The sequence below is a fragment of the Epinephelus lanceolatus genome, chromosome 2, assembly GCF_041903045.1.
Source record: "Epinephelus lanceolatus isolate andai-2023 chromosome 2, ASM4190304v1, whole genome shotgun sequence".
NCBI lineage: Eukaryota > Metazoa > Chordata > Actinopteri > Perciformes > Serranidae > Epinephelus > Epinephelus lanceolatus.
In genome coordinates, this window is record NC_135735.1 from 10,449,292 (window position 1) to 10,466,513 (window position 17,222).

At 43.2% G+C, this 17,222-nt stretch overlaps 2 protein-coding genes and 1 long non-coding RNA gene across 11 annotated transcripts in view; 2 read left to right on the top strand and 1 right to left on the bottom strand.

Annotated features, from left to right (window-relative positions):
* Positions 1–13,625, top strand: part of LOC117255715 (uncharacterized) — a 59,311-nt gene extending 45,686 nt beyond the window's left edge. For both annotated transcript variants that reach the window (XR_004501569.2, XR_013493142.1), the window contains exons 3-12: positions 4,959–5,064; positions 6,966–7,106; positions 9,173–9,307; positions 9,398–9,505; positions 10,192–10,325; positions 11,290–11,416; positions 11,729–11,862; positions 11,951–12,045; positions 13,207–13,364; positions 13,486–13,625. This is a non-coding gene — a long non-coding RNA (uncharacterized LOC117255715). The remainder of the gene's footprint in view (positions 1–4,958; positions 5,065–6,965; positions 7,107–9,172; positions 9,308–9,397; positions 9,506–10,191; positions 10,326–11,289; positions 11,417–11,728; positions 11,863–11,950; positions 12,046–13,206; positions 13,365–13,485) is intronic.
* On the top strand, positions 148–3,238 carry dbx1a (developing brain homeobox 1a). Its single transcript, XM_033624841.2, has 4 exons — positions 148–610; positions 713–814; positions 2,330–2,532; positions 2,653–3,238. Exons 1-4 carry the CDS (start codon positions 244–246, stop codon positions 2,932–2,934), a joined length of 954 nt encoding a protein of 317 aa, XP_033480732.1. The 5' UTR covers positions 148–243; the 3' UTR covers positions 2,935–3,238.
* nav2a (neuron navigator 2a) overlaps positions 3,411–17,222 on the bottom strand; it is a 305,157-nt gene continuing 291,345 nt past the window's right edge. For all 8 annotated transcript variants that reach the window (XM_078173805.1, XM_078173798.1, XM_078173804.1 and 5 more), the window contains 14 exons: positions 16,602–16,777; positions 13,542–13,714; positions 13,209–13,362; positions 12,347–12,533; positions 11,924–12,024; positions 11,720–11,815; positions 11,250–11,427; positions 10,700–10,935; positions 10,189–10,340; positions 9,712–9,783; positions 9,364–9,560; positions 9,167–9,285; positions 6,963–7,163; positions 3,411–6,769 (listed from right to left, as the gene is read on the bottom strand). In XM_078173805.1, the coding sequence (XP_078029931.1) occupies positions 6,644–6,769; positions 6,963–7,163; positions 9,167–9,285; positions 9,364–9,560; positions 9,712–9,783; positions 10,189–10,340; positions 10,700–10,935; positions 11,250–11,427; positions 11,720–11,815; positions 11,924–12,024; positions 12,347–12,533; positions 13,209–13,362; positions 13,542–13,714; positions 16,602–16,777 (2,168 nt within the window). In that variant the 3' untranslated portion in view covers positions 3,411–6,643. The remainder of the gene's footprint in view (positions 6,770–6,962; positions 7,164–9,166; positions 9,286–9,363; positions 9,561–9,711; positions 9,784–10,188; positions 10,341–10,699; positions 10,936–11,249; positions 11,428–11,719; positions 11,816–11,923; positions 12,025–12,346; positions 12,534–13,208; positions 13,363–13,541; positions 13,715–16,601; positions 16,778–17,222) is intronic.

A 17,222-nucleotide genomic window follows, 5' to 3' on the forward strand; every position in this document is an offset into this window, starting at 1 on the left:
GCCAATCAGCGGCCCGGGGGATGCGGCATGAAAGCGACCCATGTGGAGAACTTTGTTGAGCCCCATTGTTGCGGCTGTCAGCCCTGAGCCGAGGGCCGGGGGGGCAGGCTGCTATAAAACTCCTCTCCCCAGAGTGAGGAAACCAGAGGAGTTAGCAGCCATTCACACGACTAATTCTCTCCCAGCTGACACACGGAGTATCTCTGATTTCACACACTGACTCTTTTTTTTCAAACCGGGACCATGATGATCCCAAGCGTCATCGCGCCTCCTGCCTTCTACCCGGGGCTGTACCGGCCCGCCGCTGCTCTGCCGCTCCACCAGACGCTGCCGTCCGCCTTCCCGACTCAGTCCAGCTTTCTAGTGGAGGACCTGCTGCGGATAAGCCGCCCCGCCGCCTTCGTTAATCGGACTGTCCCGTCGGCGTGCGCTTCGCTGACCACAGCCACTACCACCGTGTCCTTCGGCGGCGCGCCCGCGGAGCGCGCGGTGGCCACGACGGCGGTGACGCGCGAATCATGCTCGCCGAAAACGTCTGTGTCCAGCAGCAAGGACCCAACTTTTCTCAAGTTTGGAGTGAGCGCCATCCTCGCCCCTTCACCAAAGACCGGTGAGTAGACAGTTTCTGTCTTCACTCTGAGTTGATCTGTTTAGATTTATTTTCCTCATTCATGATGGTGATGATTTTAACATTTGTGATGTTCTTCCACAGCGTCCTCACCCCCTGCACTCCACAGCCTGCACTCCAAGACCTTCCCCATACCCTGCTTTGACGGGACCTTTCACCCCATATTCAGGACGCCTTATTTACCAGGTAGGTGCAGCTTTTACGCACTTCTCCTTCATGGATCCATCTCTCTTCAGCCTTTAGAATTCTGTCTGAGCTAATTGCATTTAGATGTAAAACACTGTCGCACCCTGTCATATATTTTTACCCAGAAAAGAAGAAATCACTGTCTCGTTAATGGGGAGCGCTGGCTCTGGCCCCTGCCCGGACCCACCCACCCACCCCCTAATTAACCAATTATCCCAAATCGTCACGCTCTAAATTTGAGGCGGGGTGGCGAGTTATCGTCCCCCCTGTTTCCCATTGGGGGCGTTTTGGCATTTCCCTGGCCCCGCGTTTTCCCACAGCGCCCGGGGGGCCACCGGGCCGCTGTGGCGGGCAACAAAGCCTTCAGCACCGTGACCAATTTGGTCAGCTCCCACCGGGCGAACCACCCACACACCCCGGAGAGTGACTTTTACCAGGGGGGCCAAAGGCGTGAACCAGTCATGCACTAATTTCCCTATTAGGCGCTATTGAGAGTTTTCAATATTCTCACAAGACCACATAGCGCGTCGTTGTTCCTGATTCTTCTGCGGCCACAGGGCAGCTACTGTCAGGAGGAAGTCCAGTTAGCAGGATGCAGACAGAGAAAGTGTCTGTCGCGGTGGGAGCTGAAGTAAAGCGAGTTTTTAAAAGCCCAACTGCGTCTAAAATGTCCCAGCTGGGGAAGGCTTGTCCCTGCATGCTGCACGGCCCATAGGATAGGTTACCACTGACCTCCAGTCCTCACTCTCTCTGTGCCCTAAACGTTTATTCTCCAAGCGGACCAATCAGCGAGTTGAGATAAAGAATAATCTCTTAGAAAAGTCTATAAAGTCGCTAGTCCGTGCTTTCATTCAGCCAAATCATAATGGAGATGGAGTCTTTTCATGGGCTCAGCTGAATGCCTCAACAGAACAACTCCAGCGTCCTGAATAGCTTTTCGTGTTCATTTAATGAAAATGATTTGAAGGCACGAAGAAGGGAAAAAAGCGCCATTCCCCTCCACTCTTCACTCCCCCCCTCCGGGCATCAGTATTCTGGTATGCAGTTGTGTTTAGTTTGAAAGTGTAAATCTCCTTTTGTTGCGATAATATATGGCCTTCGCCGCCTGTCCAGAGTCTTTTCTGCGTTAGTTCATTACTACACAATTACCGTTCACGGTTTATTAACTCCTCTATCCGCCCTCACAGGGTTCCTTAAAGGATATGCTACCTCTTTACCATACCAATGCGGTTGGGGACCGGCCAATGTGCTAATTAGTCACCTCGTGCCATTTCACTCAAAACGGAGACGTATTGCACAGTTCCAAAGGGAGAAAACTTCCAATAATAACCGGTTGAAGAGTCTTAGAGAGAAATAATCATTATGTTCATATAGAGGCCTGAGTGGGTTTAAGTTTAGATTTATTTGGTCTTGGTTAGGGATCATTTCTGCTCTGCACACACTTTTTTACACGTGGATATGGCAACAAAAACAAATCTAACAGGTTCCAATTCCTCCTCTGCGTTTGTATTGTAGCATCTTCATCCGTTGTTCCCATTCCCGGGACCTTCTCTTGGCCCCTGGCCGCCAGAGGGAAACCCCGGAGAGGGATGCTGAGGAGGGCGGTGTTTTCCGATGTGCAGCGCAAGGCCTTGGAAAAGATGTTCCAGAAACAGAAATACATCAGCAAACCCGACAGGAAGAAGCTGGCCTCTAAGTTGGGCCTAAAAGACTCACAGGTAAAACTTCACACGCGCTTAAAACCTCCAGTATGTCGTTCGTAATTTGCGCGTAAAGACGCTGTTGCGCATTCCATTACCTGATGTTTTATTCACTCACCATTTTCTCCACCTCCACAGGTGAAAATCTGGTTCCAGAACAGGCGGATGAAGTGGAGGAACTCAAAGGAACGAGAGCTGCTGTCGTCCGGTGGCTGCCGCGAGCAGACGCTGCCCACCAAAGCCAACCCGCACCCGGACCTCAGCGACGTCGGCAAGAAGTCCTCAGCCGAGGAGGAAGATGAAGAGGAAGAGTTCGGAAGAGAGAGAATGAGGGCGGGGTCCAGCATCTCCTCTCCGTCTCTTTCCAGCAAGCACTCGGACTTCTCAGAGTCAGACGAAGAAGAAATAACAGTATCTTAATTTATTTTAAAACGCAAATATAGAGAATATAACCCACGTTTTGTTTTCATGAGACTGTGACCCGATCCGTAAGAAGCTGCCGGCCTTAAAGGGGACCCCATACATGTTCAAAAACACAAGTTTCACTCAAGTTTGTTGCTTCATCAGCGCATGCGCACTCTACAGGATCTGCTTCGACACAATTTGCTGTTTTGCACAGCTTTGTTCAATTGTACAGTATTTTGTACAATTTTGTATGGAAATTTTATGCCAAGAATATTGAGTTACTTTTACCTTGACCTTGAATAGAGTTGTTTATTGAAAAATGTAGCTATTTCGTTAATAATTTATATGAATTTGTTTAATAAGTATGTTGTATTATGTGCTGTATATATGTTTATTTCACACATTTTGTACAAATACCAAATAAAATTGTAAACAATTCCAAGTCAAGTGTTTGTGTTGTTTTTTTAAAGGAACCATTTGCCAACATTAAATCATAAATAATCATTAATTTTATTGAATCACAATAACTTAAGACTAGTACAGTGATATCAGATTTAATTCTCCGAGCCCTGGACAGACCAGTGATGACAAACCGCATCAATCTGCTCTGATGTAAAGAGACTGTACACAAAATACTCCTTTTCAAGTACTGTAACAAATCGGCTAGAAAAGTCATCAAAATGCTGCAAGATAATCAACTATTTACAAAGTTATGTTACATATAAAAAATGTACACAGCAAAGAAGGCTAAACATTCATTGAGTTTGTGAGTAATAAAACTGACAGACAAATGCTTGGACAACATCCACACCTCTCAGTCTCTTTGTGCTTACAAGGACCATAGCAGGAGAGTGTCTATAAACTACACAGACACACATACGGACAAAGAACATGGGCCACAAATCTTTAAAGTCCTCACAAGTCAGGTTCCGTGCTGTGCGTCTCGGCAGCGCTGGACACCACGCACGGAGGGGGACAAAATGCACGCTCAGCTTTTGGCTTCCATTTAGAGATCAGAATGAATGTTGCATAGGATCGGTGACAAAAACACTGAAAGCGATGGAGGCTGTGCTGGATGACATGACCCCCAAATATTCTTTAGATTTCACGCCACAGAAATGATGTCAAACCGTTTAACATTATCATTCAACCACAAGTACCTTTATACTTTTAACCTCAGATTAATTATATCACTATAAACAAAGCAGCATATACACTAGTTTTCACTTAATTAGTTCAACATGTTTGTTAGGACAGTTTTTGTTCATCACAGAGTCACATCAAACAGACTATGAGCGTGGACATTTAAAGGATGGGGATGAGGTATAAAATCAGCACATCTTAAACTTCCCTCACCCAATCAACCTGCAAAATTTCGAGCACCAAAAAACATCTATATATTTATTTATTTCTTGCTAGTGGTCCAAATATTTACACCAGCTTCACAGCACTGGGTCATACATGCATACAACTTAAATTTTAAAACCCAAAGTACTGCTTCTCATTCATGTCCCAATCCCACGGCATTGGTGTTTGATATGATGAGAGGTCGACGCCGCTCCTCGAGGAGAGTGTCGACTCGGAGCCCTAGGTTAGGTTTACAGCCATTTAGACAAATAAAGAATCGGCTAATGCACATAGTCTGTTTAGAAAAAGAGTAAGGCATTGTTTGTTAGAATTCAGTCCAGCACCAAAAGAGAGTTGTGCTACAACAGCCTGTTTGGGCCAAGGTGCATGGAGATCTCAAAGGATTATTGAGTGAGTCGATGCGGAAAGTTACAACACAGATGGAAAAGGACAATATCTCAAACACTTTAAACGGATAAATCGAGCCATGGTGAATGTTCAATTCCCAGTTTGCACCCTTTCCTCCTGACAGTGTTTGTTTTTATGAGAACTAAGACTCTTAAAAGGACTTTGTAAGTTAGATTTTGTCCTTGACTTGCTTTGTAAAATTAGCTATAAATGTTGGTGTTTACAGTTGTGTGTTTGGCCAAATAACAAATGCGCATAATATGTTATTCTGCTTCATTTCAAAGGAACTACTTTCTGGTGGAAGAAAAGTTTCTCAGCTTTGAGGCGGGATGTGTCCACCGAGGACCCTTTGTCAACTTCAAAAGAAAAAAGATGTCAGCAGGATTTAAGGTGAGAATTTTTTGGTTAAATTGGCTTGAGATTTTTTTCCACAGACTTTGATCTGGTGGTGAAGCAGTGCTGCTACAATGGCTACGGTTACATGCACAAAGTATTTCAGGTTTTGCCTTTTCTCAGAGAAAGACAGTATTTCTATTAAGCTGTTCACATGCATATTCCATGCCTCAACATGTCGTTATAATCGCCAAAATATGGAAAAATGGAACGGCTGGAGCCGCTTGTCATTTTGCTTCTGGCATCAAAATAGTTTGTGGGATTGAGTGAACACAGCCTCCCGTTTTCATTCTTTTCTTTCATAATGTTTAAAAGTAGGTCTGTGTCTTCTTCCAAACACAAATGTGGGCATTTCTTTTGGGCATGTATCTCTGTATCAGCCTTGCAAAGAGCTGGCTGGTTGGTTTGTGTAGAACTAGTCTGTGACAACGCACAGAGCTGACAATAAGCTAGATACATGTCAAAGAATGCTCCTGAAGCCTAAATAATATCAGCATATCCCACGTCTTAATCAGAAAATGCCTAATTCAGAAAATGGCCCATTGCAGCTTATCCAAAATTTGTCTGTTTACCTGACCCCTATCATATTCAGAATAGTAGTGGACTATTAGTGTGTATGTAAACATAGTCGGTGTTTGCCTGCGTCCTTGTTACCACACATATATTATGGATTTACATGTATAAACACATCAGTTCTCCTCCATTTTGTCCACTGAGAGCTTTGAATGCAGACATTAAAATCAAAAACATTCAGCTGTATCTGATAGGAACTGTTTCCTGCTCTCTTGATTGCTTTCTGTTGACACACATTTCCTCCATTGTTAGTACAATGCTATTTCTTTCCCCAACTTAAAAATCTGATTTCGTTTAGTTGGGGTTTGAACAAAATCAAACAATGTCTAAAGTGTGAGCAGACATGCTTTGAGGCGAACATTCACTTTGGCTCGATTTACCCTCACACAGTAAACTTCAGCCACAGAGTCGGAGGAAGAGCGGATAACTGCCGGCTGTTCGTCCGTTCAACCAGCAGTGTCTCATCGGTGTTCTCAGCAGCTGGTAGCTCAGGCTCCCTGATGTTCCAGAGACAAGGGTCTGTATTGCCATCTGCAGGCCACTCAGATGCACTGCAGCCGGACAGGCCCAGGAGTATCTCAGCCTGATGAGCTGGAGCTGATGCTGTGGCTCAGTTGAGGATGGAGGACTCCAGGCTGGTGTTTAAGATGCTGATGGCTGGTGATGGTAATGACAACGCCTCACCACAAGAGACAGGCTGTGTGCTTTTATTATCTGTCTGTCTGAAGTAGATGTCAGGCTCCTGACAGAGGAGCCACGGGCCACAGTGGTGAAAAACAAAACAAAACAAAAAAAAACAGCGCAGTGCAGTAGAAACTTTTGTTGCCCGTTTTCTGAAATGCAGTTTGAACCTTTTTTCCTCTTTTTTAAATATTTGGGTTACCTGCACCCAAATTAAGGTGGCTGGATTTTGTGGCATGAAATTATACTCTAACAAGAAGTTCTCCAGCTGAGAACAGTTCATATAAAAAGTCCCTCCTGAAAACTGATCCCAGTGTCGGCATCACAAAGTCGACTCTAGTGATGAGTCTAGGATGTCGTCTTGATGGCTGTTGCTGTTGGAGTCGCTATCGTAGCTCTGTGGGCTTGACGATGTCGCTGCCTCCTTTAGACGCATCAGCATGTTCATCTGTTGGCAGAAACAAGTGTCAGTCTCATTAATCTTTACAACTCATAGATAAAAGAAGCATCTGTTCCCTAACACTATTTATGAGCTTTCATGCTCTGCAACAAGCTAGGAAGCTATGTGTGTGCATGACTACCCTGTCTAAGCTAATCTGTAGTTAGCGAGTCTGTACTTCTTCATGTGTATTTCCTCTCACCAGCGGGTCCGCGTCACTGTCGCTCTGTGGTGGCTCTTTCCTGACTCCTTCTCTCGGGGCAGAGTAGCCGTCAAACCCCACATCCTCTGGGCGGAGCTGCAGCAGAGGGGGCCATTCAGCTGGAGTGGGCGTGGCTGACCATGGGTAAGTGTCAATAACCCAGGCAGCAGGGTCCTCCCACGCAGCCCTGCGGCCGTACAGCTACAGAGGGACACAGAATGTAATAATGAAATATGCGTGAAGAAGCTCTGAGGCAGATTTAGTGTTTTGGACTTGAAGACAAGTGGCATAATGGCTTGAAGTTGCAGTTTGTCAGTATTTATTGAAGGCCTGTTTTCTGTGGAAAGTTCTGCCTCTAAAAAAGCAAAAGCTACGTCAGGTGTTAAAGCAGAGTTGCTCTAGGGAAGAGCAAATTATATATAAATCTCAGTGACAGCAGGCATTCGTGAAAGCTGCTTCAAATTATTTACAAGAATACTTCACCCACAAAATGACCATTTGTATATCAGTTGCTCTCCACGTTACCTTAAATTTGTGAAGAAAATGTAGATTTTCTTGCATGAGTCCATGCTAAATGGAGAATCCAAAAAGGCAAACATTCTTCATGAGCTTAAGTCATTGGGGACAGCGTTTAATGACAGCAAAACTGTTTTACCAACTCTCACACAACTTGTGCAATATAATTCATGTCTCATTTATTCAGTCGTATGCTCAGTACTTTCCAAACACAAGGCATTTTCGCTAAAAATTTACAACATAACCCACTCCCTCCAAGAGCAGTGTGCCCATTAGCATGCCCAGGAACGCTACTCAACCATGCATGAGACAGTTTGTACTGATGTGTTTTCAACTGTAACATTTTAGCAAAAGTTCATGTGTTTGGGAAGTTCTGAGCACACAACTAGATAAATGAGACTTGGATTATACTGCAGGAGTTGTCAGTTTCTAAACTGATGTTTTGCTGTTATAAAACATATCCGTTTAATTCATGAAGAATGTTTGCCTTCTCTTCACAAATTCAAGGTAACGTGCTAAGGAACTCATAGTGCAATATCATTTTTCTCAGTCATGTGCAATACTACCTCTCATTGTTGTATCAAATTCAATATACCATTGATTCAGGAGCAGTCTGTTTTTTCCACCATTGTAGTAACTCTTATACTTATCATACTCTAAGGAAATGGCTTTTGCTCCATATTTTTCCAGATATTTAACACTCTATTGTTCTAAAACTGGGCCCAGTGAGTGACCCTGACCCGGGGAACCCACTGGTTGTTACTGGTAGTGAACGTTAAATTGTGGTTATTGTAGTTAGTGTTACTGTAATTTGAAGCATTCTCTGGCACAACAATTTCCTTCAGGATAAATAAAGTTCTATTGAATTGAACAGAACATACAAATGGTCAATTTGCGGGTGAAGTATTCATTCAAAGAAATGCAACAACCTCTGAGTTAAAAATCACAGCAATAATAACAAATGGACCATTATCTGATTATTATAGAAGTTTAAATTTAACACCTACAAAGCTGACTTTAGTCCTTTGATATTGTTTGATACAACTGATATATTGCAATGGATTCTGTTGTTGTTTTTGCCTGAGTCTAGCTGTTTAATTTCCTAAGAGATTAGTTTGTCCTATGATTCATTTGTTTTAACAATTATTATTTTACTATTTTAAAGTAACAGATGCCAAGTGAAGTATTTCATGTGGAGATGAACTGCAGCCTAAGTTTAAAAAAGAAGAAGAAGGAAAAAAGTGTCCATTTCATCATGCACAGTTTCTCTTCTAAGCTGATTAGACAAATTCCTGTAGTGAACTCTGCCTTCAAGCTCCCGTTCACTCACACTCAGAGGTTGCATTCTGGTGATTAGCTGCTGTCTAATTGAATCAGATGCTAATTACACGCAGATTAAGAGGACAAATTGAATCCATTTCACTTTGATGAACATAACCCTGGTCCTCTGAGAGGGCAGGTCTGAACAGTTATATCATTCTCACACTCATTACACTGCAACTTCCTTCAGCTGGATCCTCTTAACAGCCCCTCAGGATGTTAAATCAAATCAAGTCTCTATTAATTAGTTTTATTGTTATGGCTGAAAATATAATCAGGATCCCAGACCTGGTATCAGAAATCACCACCATTTCCTGCAAATAGAAAGTTTTTGAGATATTCACAATGACAATCTGTGTGTGTGTTACCTGCAGTCCCTCTCGTATGGCCTCCAGCATGTAGGGGATGATGGAGTAGTTCCAGAGGTCAGTGAACCAAACCCTGGATCCCTCCACGTCCATGGGACAGGACAAGAAGAGACGAGGTCCTGCATGCCACAGAGCAGAGAGGTAAGACACTGACATTTATTCAAGGATCTTTCCTAAATCATGAGTCAGTCTCTTACCAATGGTGACATCAGAGGAGCTGTGTGTCTCCAGGAAGCGGTTGAGGTGGTGCCAAACCCGTGGGATCCAGTCAATAATCTTCACCAGCTCCATGTTGCGCGTTCGGCTGCCGATCTCCGTCTCTATCAGCTTCCTCCTCAGGTAACGACCAAGGAAGCCTTTCACTGGCTCCATGTGGTTGGCACACAGCACCCACCTGGTCAGAGAACACACAGGTGTAACAGGACTTTACAGCATCATACAACATGGTAACAGTTTGCCCTAGATTTATATTGATTTTAAGACCATGTAAATCTTTCAATATGTCCAGATGCCAGAGTGGGTGGAGGATATCAGCAGCAGTTTACCTGAAGTTGTGGTGAAGCTGCAGGTTGGGGGCAGATGACGTAGCTTGGCTCATGGTGCCGATGATGTAGGGGCTGAAAGGAAAGAAAAACACATGTTGTTATTCTTTCTCATCAGGTTACATCAGTCCATTAAGCCGACTTGTACCAAGTCAAGTGAAGCAAGTTTTTTTTTGGTTTACTGACATGCTGTAGAAATATTCATTCTTTTAACACACCTGCACATTTCAGTCCTTACTCAGTCATAATGCAGTGGTCATGTATCTAAATTCATTCAACCATTGATGAGGACCTATCTTCCTCATATTCAGGTTCATACTTGCATTCTAGGTTTCTACTCAAACATGTTTACATGCTTCATTATTTGAAACTTGTTTAATATGAACATTTGACATTGTAACATTATGACAGAAAAAAAGGAAACATAATATGTCCCCTTTGTATTAAAGCATGATTGTATGTGTTTTTGTGTGAACTGACCAGTGCTGGTAGTTGCAGTTGAAGACGCCATTGAAGATGTCTCCCAGGGAGCTGACGTGGTGCAGGTTGTCCAGAATGACCACCAGAGGGCTGTCTGCCCCCGGGACACCGCTGCACTGCTCGGCCAAACCTGACAGGTACTGACGCAACTCCTACAAAGAGACAGAAAGCATGTGAAATCATGTAACCAGTCATACTTGTTTTATGTTCTTTGAGCACTGGTTTTATCTACACACAACCTTGACGACTCAAGGTCAGGGTCTTTGCTAGTGTGATTTAGTTGTCCTCATATGTTAAATTAACCACCAGTTTCCCTCATATTGCCATAAAGTACTAATGCTAAAATGCCATTTTTGATCATACATTTGTGTATTTATTTGTAATAACACATTTTTAAAAATGTACAAATGGTGCCGCACATTCCTCTGAAGATTTCTCTCATTTTAATCAAAGAAACTGCCAGCAGCCAACAACTTAAACTTCGAATGCAGAATGTACATGTGAATTATACCTTGCTGGACTTGTGGTCCACATTGAACGTGACAACAGCATTCGGGGTCAGCGGTCTGCCCTCTAGCAGCAGCAGGTGGTGAGACAGCTGATTGGCCAGGTAGGTCTTTCCTGTGCCGCTGGGGCCCGACAGGATGACGCGTCTGTGCTCCTTCAGCAGGGAGACGTAGCGCTGCAGCATGGGCTTCGGGATCAGAGTGTCAAACACCAGCGAGTCCACGTTCTCACTGCTCACACCTGGACACAGATCGGGATATTTAGGAAATATTTTACATTTATATTTACCCTTTTACTCATGTTTACAAGTAGTCAGTTTTTTTGTAGTGCCAAGCCTGTTTACCATGCGGTTTTCTAGTTTTTCCAGTGTAGCAGCTTCTATGTTGGTCCAGTTATTTAGAGAAATAAGAGTAATAGACTAACATGGTGTATAAGCTTGATTAAAATTTGTTTTAAACTGGGTTTTTCTGTGTAAAAGAAAGATGCCATTGCTTACTATAGACTGGCAGAACAGAATGATCATTTGCAGAGTTAGCTTTATGACATGCTGGTACCTTTGAGCTGGATGTTGATAGTGTTGCTGTCTCCCACCAGGTAGCCGCAGGGCAGCAGCTCGGGTGTGTGGGCTGCACTGGGAGTGCTGGGCCGGTGGATTTCGCCGATATTGTATCCCTCCACGCTGTCTGAGCTCAGCCCCAGCTGGCTCACCGGGTCCACGTGGGTAATGTACTCCTGCCAGACATAAAGTTCAGCATTTAAAGGGTGTTTTTGTAAAGTTTTTAAAGAGGATGTCTGCTATGAAGCTATCTCTGGTTTTAACAGGTTTTGAAAAGGACAGCAGTATGTGATAGTGATAATAGTTATCTTTTTAATTCTGTGCATTTTGTGTTAAAGCAGAAAGCCTGAGTACCAAGACTCAAACATTTTCAAGATCCTTTTTGTATTCAAAGACCTAAAACTCAAACTTTTAACTGTCTTTACACTGATGCTGAAGTGTTTCTGACATCATCTTGTTAATGTTTACCTTAAAAAGGCGTCGGACCACTCCGTCCAGGACATCCCACTTCGTTTTCCCACTCACACCGATGCAGCCGATCAGAAAATGACGAGGTCGGCCCTCCTGCGATGCAAAATCACGACTGGTTTTAGATACCGATAAGCCTTCAGGTACAGTATCATTCTTAACCAACACAAAATAGCTTTAATTGTATTTTCTAACACTTCTCACCTCTCCCCACTTGCTGTCCGTGTCCAGGCTGACGACCATCTTCACATGTCGCCCTTCCTTCCTCATCCCTCCCTCTCCGCCAGTGTCGTCTAGCAGCATGTCTGACAGGAAGGCAGAGCAAGGTCAGATAAGGTTCAAGTGAATGTAAATTCACTGTCTGACACATGAATGATCTGTTCATTGGAGGAAATGGTTCCCTGCTCAGAAACGTATCTCAAACAGTCTTGAGACTGAAATTTGTGCTAGTGACCGAATATCTAATCCCGCCCCTAACAGCCGACCCATCTATAAAGAACATTTAAGTAAAAAAAGATAATGCTTTTATACTGTATGTTGTCCATGACATGGGGTCCAAGCACATTCAGTAGCTCATACAGATCTACCAGGAACTGTGTAGGTCGCATGGCATCAGCTCTGTCTTACCCAGACTGGTGGACTCGCTGGTGGTGAGGTTGAGGCTGTGCTGGGAGAGTGCTGGCCCAGTTCCCTGGGCCTGGCTGTGTGCGTGAGGGGGAGGGGAGGAGGAGATGGAGGCCTGGGAGCCCATCCTGCTGCCCTGATTCTCCACCTTCAGACGGTCATTCTCCGCCTTTAGCTTCTCAATCTCCAACTGCAGACACACACAGCTCAAGTTAATTAATTCTGAACGTTTCTGAACTCTAGCCCCCCCTTCAGGCCAACTTATGTTTGTGTTAAACTGTCTGTCCAGTGCTAAAATGTTTCCTTTAAAATGTCAGCAAAATCTGACCAGCAATATGTCAGATGATGTTGTACAATTAAACACAGGCAACTTATCACATCAACCCAGTCAGAGCTATATTTAATAGCTACTAAAATGACTAACACCAATAATACTACTACAGCTCAGTTACAAAAAGCATCTAAAAAATAAAACTAAAAAGAGCTTTTCATTGAGGATAAGAACAGTTTTGCAAAGGCATAACAACATCAAATGAACACATAATTCATTGTTTTAAATAGTTTTACAGAGAAACAAATGAACTTTGACCTTTAAGCAGTAAGGTCATTAATGCTTTGAGGGGGCTCAAGAGTGAATCACCATGAGCGAAAACTGTCGCTGCACATCTGGCTGACACACAGTCAATGATGTCACAGCTGTTGGTTATCACCAGCTATAAAAGCCAACACCTCTGTGGTGACATCACTGACGGGTTGTGGCCAGAGGTGACAGATTACTTTCTGCACTCTGTGATTCAGTGCTGACTTAATCCTTTGATGTGAAGTTCTCTAATAGAAGTGTGTGTGTGTGTGTGTGTTTCCAGACCTGCATGCGGTTCATGGCCTCCCGGAGCTGGTCCAGCTGATGTGCAGAGCTGAGAGCCTCCAGGCGGATATCAGTCAGTTTCATCTCCTTCTCCCGGAGTTCACTGCGTAGCTGCATCACTGTCTCTGCCTCACTGTCCAAACACTCAGACAGTCTGTACGCGCGCACACACAAGCAGGACGACACAGTTTAGTGATGTGATTTAGCAGAATTTGGTAGTTTTCCATCTATACTGTTTGAAAAATGTCACTAATACTTTTTGGATATATTTGTATAGGTTAAACTCCATCCCAGTACTCCTACAATCACATATAGAAGACAATGTCTACGTACAGCGAGTTGGAGTGTGTGTTCCTGAGCATGTGGCTGGAGGCAGTGGTGCCGTTGTGAGGCAGCTTAGGGGAGGACGGCAGCGACGAGTCCGTCATCTCCTCGATGTCAGAGTGAGAAGAGGCCGACTTGGGAGACTTCTTCTTGCTGAACGCTTGTTTGAAGGAGCTTCTCAGCTGCAGATGGAAAACAGAGGAAACAAAGAGAACCGGTGAGAAACACACGTCCATGAACACACGGCTGGGAGGGAGAGGACGAGTGTGCCAGGGAAAGTGGAGGAAAACAGCTGTGAAAAGGTGCAAGTGAGTCACAGGGAGAAAGGGAATTGTGGGAAGACTGTCTTATCACTTGAGCTACAGCTCTTAATGCAAACACTGAGTGTGAGGAGTGTATAGCTTTGGATTTATAATTATGGCTCATCGTTTTTGTTTTTTATTTAAAAAAATCTGGAATTGTATTTGTTTTTTTCATCAGGAGTGGTTAAAGAAATCAACCACAAAATCACCATTTGTAAATCAATCATGCCGTGTTAACTTGATTTCTTCAAGAAAACTTTTAAATATTGACAAACATATTGATTGATTGATTGGGGACCACATTTAACAGCAAAACCATTTTTGCAAACACTCACACAACTCTGTGAAGTAAAAGACTAATTTATCCAGGCAAATGCTGCTCAGTACTTCCCAAACACATTTTCGCTAAAAAATCCTTGGTATAGTAGTCTGGCTTTGAAGAGAGCATAGATACGTTTAACTTTCAGTTCAGTTTAAAATAGTAAAGCTTTAGTAAAATTGCATATGTTTGAGACGTACTGAGCATATGACTGGATAATTGAGACTTGGATTTTACTGCATGAGTTGTGAGAGTTTAACACATGTTTTGATAGATTACACAATCTGCTTGCCGTTTTCTGTGGAGGCATCCAAAAAATGGTTATAATGATAATTAAACCACAATCACTCTGTAGCTGAAATAAACAATATAATTAGCATTTTCCCCCATTTTCTTTTTACCTTTTAATACTAAGAAGGTTTCTAAGTTGTACTTGTCTCTGCTCCTTTTACAATGTCTGTAATTTTTGCTAAAAAAACGAAAATGATGAGCCATATTTGAACTACATGTAAACTTTTAGGTAAAACCCACGTAAAAAACTGATTTCCTCATATTGTTCTAGCAAGAGTTTGTGTTTGAAGGAGAAATCCACCGTGTATACTTAATGGCCTCTGGGCTGAACATGTCAGAGGACAGTCATGCTTCTGCCAATCTGGAAATCCATCGGTTAAAAAAAAAAAAAATTCTTCCTTTACTTTCCTACAATGTAGATTGCAGAATCTGTCTTGAGAGATTATGCTTCTGCAAGCTGTTGCTGTGCTGCATTAATTGGTCTTAGTGCCTCCTCTACAATCTTTTGTTCTCTGTAGAGTTTTCAAAATTTGTGAATTTTGGTCCTCAAACAATAAAAATATCACAACCTTAAGTCACGTCACATTTGGACCTTATTTAGACCTGGTATTAATGTGTTTTGGGTGATCTGACCACAAGTGGACACCCGAGACACATCACTGTTCACACCGGTGCCTATTATGCATCTCCAGTTGACTCACATTTTGTTACTGCTCTGCGCACAGTTATAACGTCTGCACTTTTGCCAGCTGCTCTGTAGCGTGCTTGCTAGTCATGTTAACGATTGTGTCAGTACAGCTGGAGATACCACTGTCAGCAGATTTCAACACACCAAGGGATGGTCACGCAACACTTAGTCCAATTTGATCAGATCACAGTGTGTCTTGATGTTCTAAAAAGGGCCATAGATCCAGAGATACAAGCTACATTAACTAATGCTCCTTTTCTGACTGTGTTCAAGTATTTTTCGGTGGATTTTCCCTTTAAAGAGCTGGCTCAAGTGTCATAAGAGCAGTTTTCAGGGAGAAGCAGTGTTAGGGAGGAGTGGACAGGCACTAAGGTGGCAGCAGAGGACAGGAGGAAAAGGAAAGGAGGTTAGTAACCTAGAAAAAGTGCAGGGGTTAGGCAGCTTTGTTTCTTTCATTTCACACAGCATACCGTCCTTACCTCATAGACCTGCCACATGAAGCGAAGCAAAGGAAGACAGAGAGACAAAACAGCACATGTTCATATGGGTTTGGGGGTGTTAATGTGTTATGGAGGGACAGAGATTAAACTAGAGGCTCTTACAGGACTAAGGCTGAGTTTATTTGACCTCCAGGCAGCTGCAAGCTAACACTACATCACAACCACCATGACACAGGATGTCTTTCATGATCCATTATATACTTTCAAACAGACACACTGCCCCTATACACTCCACAGCACATACTCTGTGTGAGTGCCTGCATGGAGGAACCTCCTGTGGGGTCTCATCTACACAAACAGCTGGAAGCACATCCGCACACATACAGGAGGGTCGTTTATTATCACTGCGAGCTAAAGCAGGAAACTCTACACGAGCTCACGTCTTTTAACAACTACCACAGAGCACCACGCTGCTCATCCTAACACTTGACATCAGGATCAGCTCTAGAGAACCACAGGCGGCTAACACAACATCGCTTCAGTCTATGGGGACAACAGAGAGTAAAAATAGTTTCCTACGTCATCTTCCTTGACTTGTCCTCCGGTGCACAAAAAAGTCTTTCAACAACCAAAAGGAAAAGTGTGTAAGTATCTAAGATGTTTTGCTGTATGATCACTGGTGAAAAACAACTAATGAGATGATGCTAGGACTAGACACTAGTCAGTAAACATTAACTTGGTGATTTGCAGGTCAAGACACAACTAATACAAATAAATTTAGCCCAGTTTTAACCTACATGTCTGTTTTTTGACCTACAAATCCCCAAATCAATCAAGTAAGTCTATGAAAAGCCTAGGTGTATTCACCTTTTCCCCAGTGAAAGATGCCTGAAGGGAAGAAATCCAAACATGTAACACCAACACAGACATGAAAATGCACAAAGAGACAAAGACCTGGTTGGCTGCTTGTTAGTGACTCAACACACACTGAAATCACATGTCTTCAGATTTCAATTTCCAGCATCTTACCCAGTTCTTCTTGTTCTTCTTCTTGTTTTTTGCATCAGTGTCCATGTTGGAGCCCACACTCGAGTGGCTGGTTGCGCTGGCGACACTGCTGACGCTGTCAGAGGAGTGCTGCCTCCTGATGCGCAGGTCCGGCTGCTGATTCTGCTGCTGCTGTTGTGAACTGCTGTTATTGCCGGCTGAGGAGAGACAAGCAGGGACAGGAAATGTACATGACTGAAATATGTCTTTCAATAAATATCAAACATTAACCAGCCAGTCTTGTCTACTTTGTCACAGGTTTTCCTTTGACTGCAGAAAAACAGGCTTCAAATCTTGGAGTGAAATTTTCAAAATTAGCTCCCTGTTATTTTATAGGTGGAGTGCATTATTTGGCTTAAATATTTTTTTCTGTTTACCTCCCTGACAAGAGGAATACACAACAAAAAGTGCCCTACAGTCAGAAGCTCACAAGGCCTGTCACGATAACAAATTTTGCTGGCCGATTAATTGCGTCAGAAATTATTCCATGTGTACAATCTGATGACTTGTAGTTTTTGGAAAAACACTATTGCTTTGCATTACTATAGTCAGCACAAATACACTTAAAAAAAAGTCATCTGTGCCCCTTCAAAGGTTTCTGCT

What these genes read in the sequence shown, in the direction of transcription:
- dbx1a (XM_033624841.2), top strand. Translation starts at nt 244, where the DNA reads ATGATGATCCCAAGCGTCATCGCGCCTCCTGCCTTCTACCCGGGGCTG. An exon ending in CGCCCCTTCACCAAAGACCG is followed by an intron (nt 611 to 712) that starts GTGAGTAGACAG and finishes GTTCTTCCACAG; the next exon opens with CGTCCTCACCCCCTGCACTC. An exon ending in CAGGACGCCTTATTTACCAG is followed by an intron (nt 815 to 2,329) that starts GTAGGTGCAGCT and finishes TTTGTATTGTAG; the next exon opens with CATCTTCATCCGTTGTTCCC.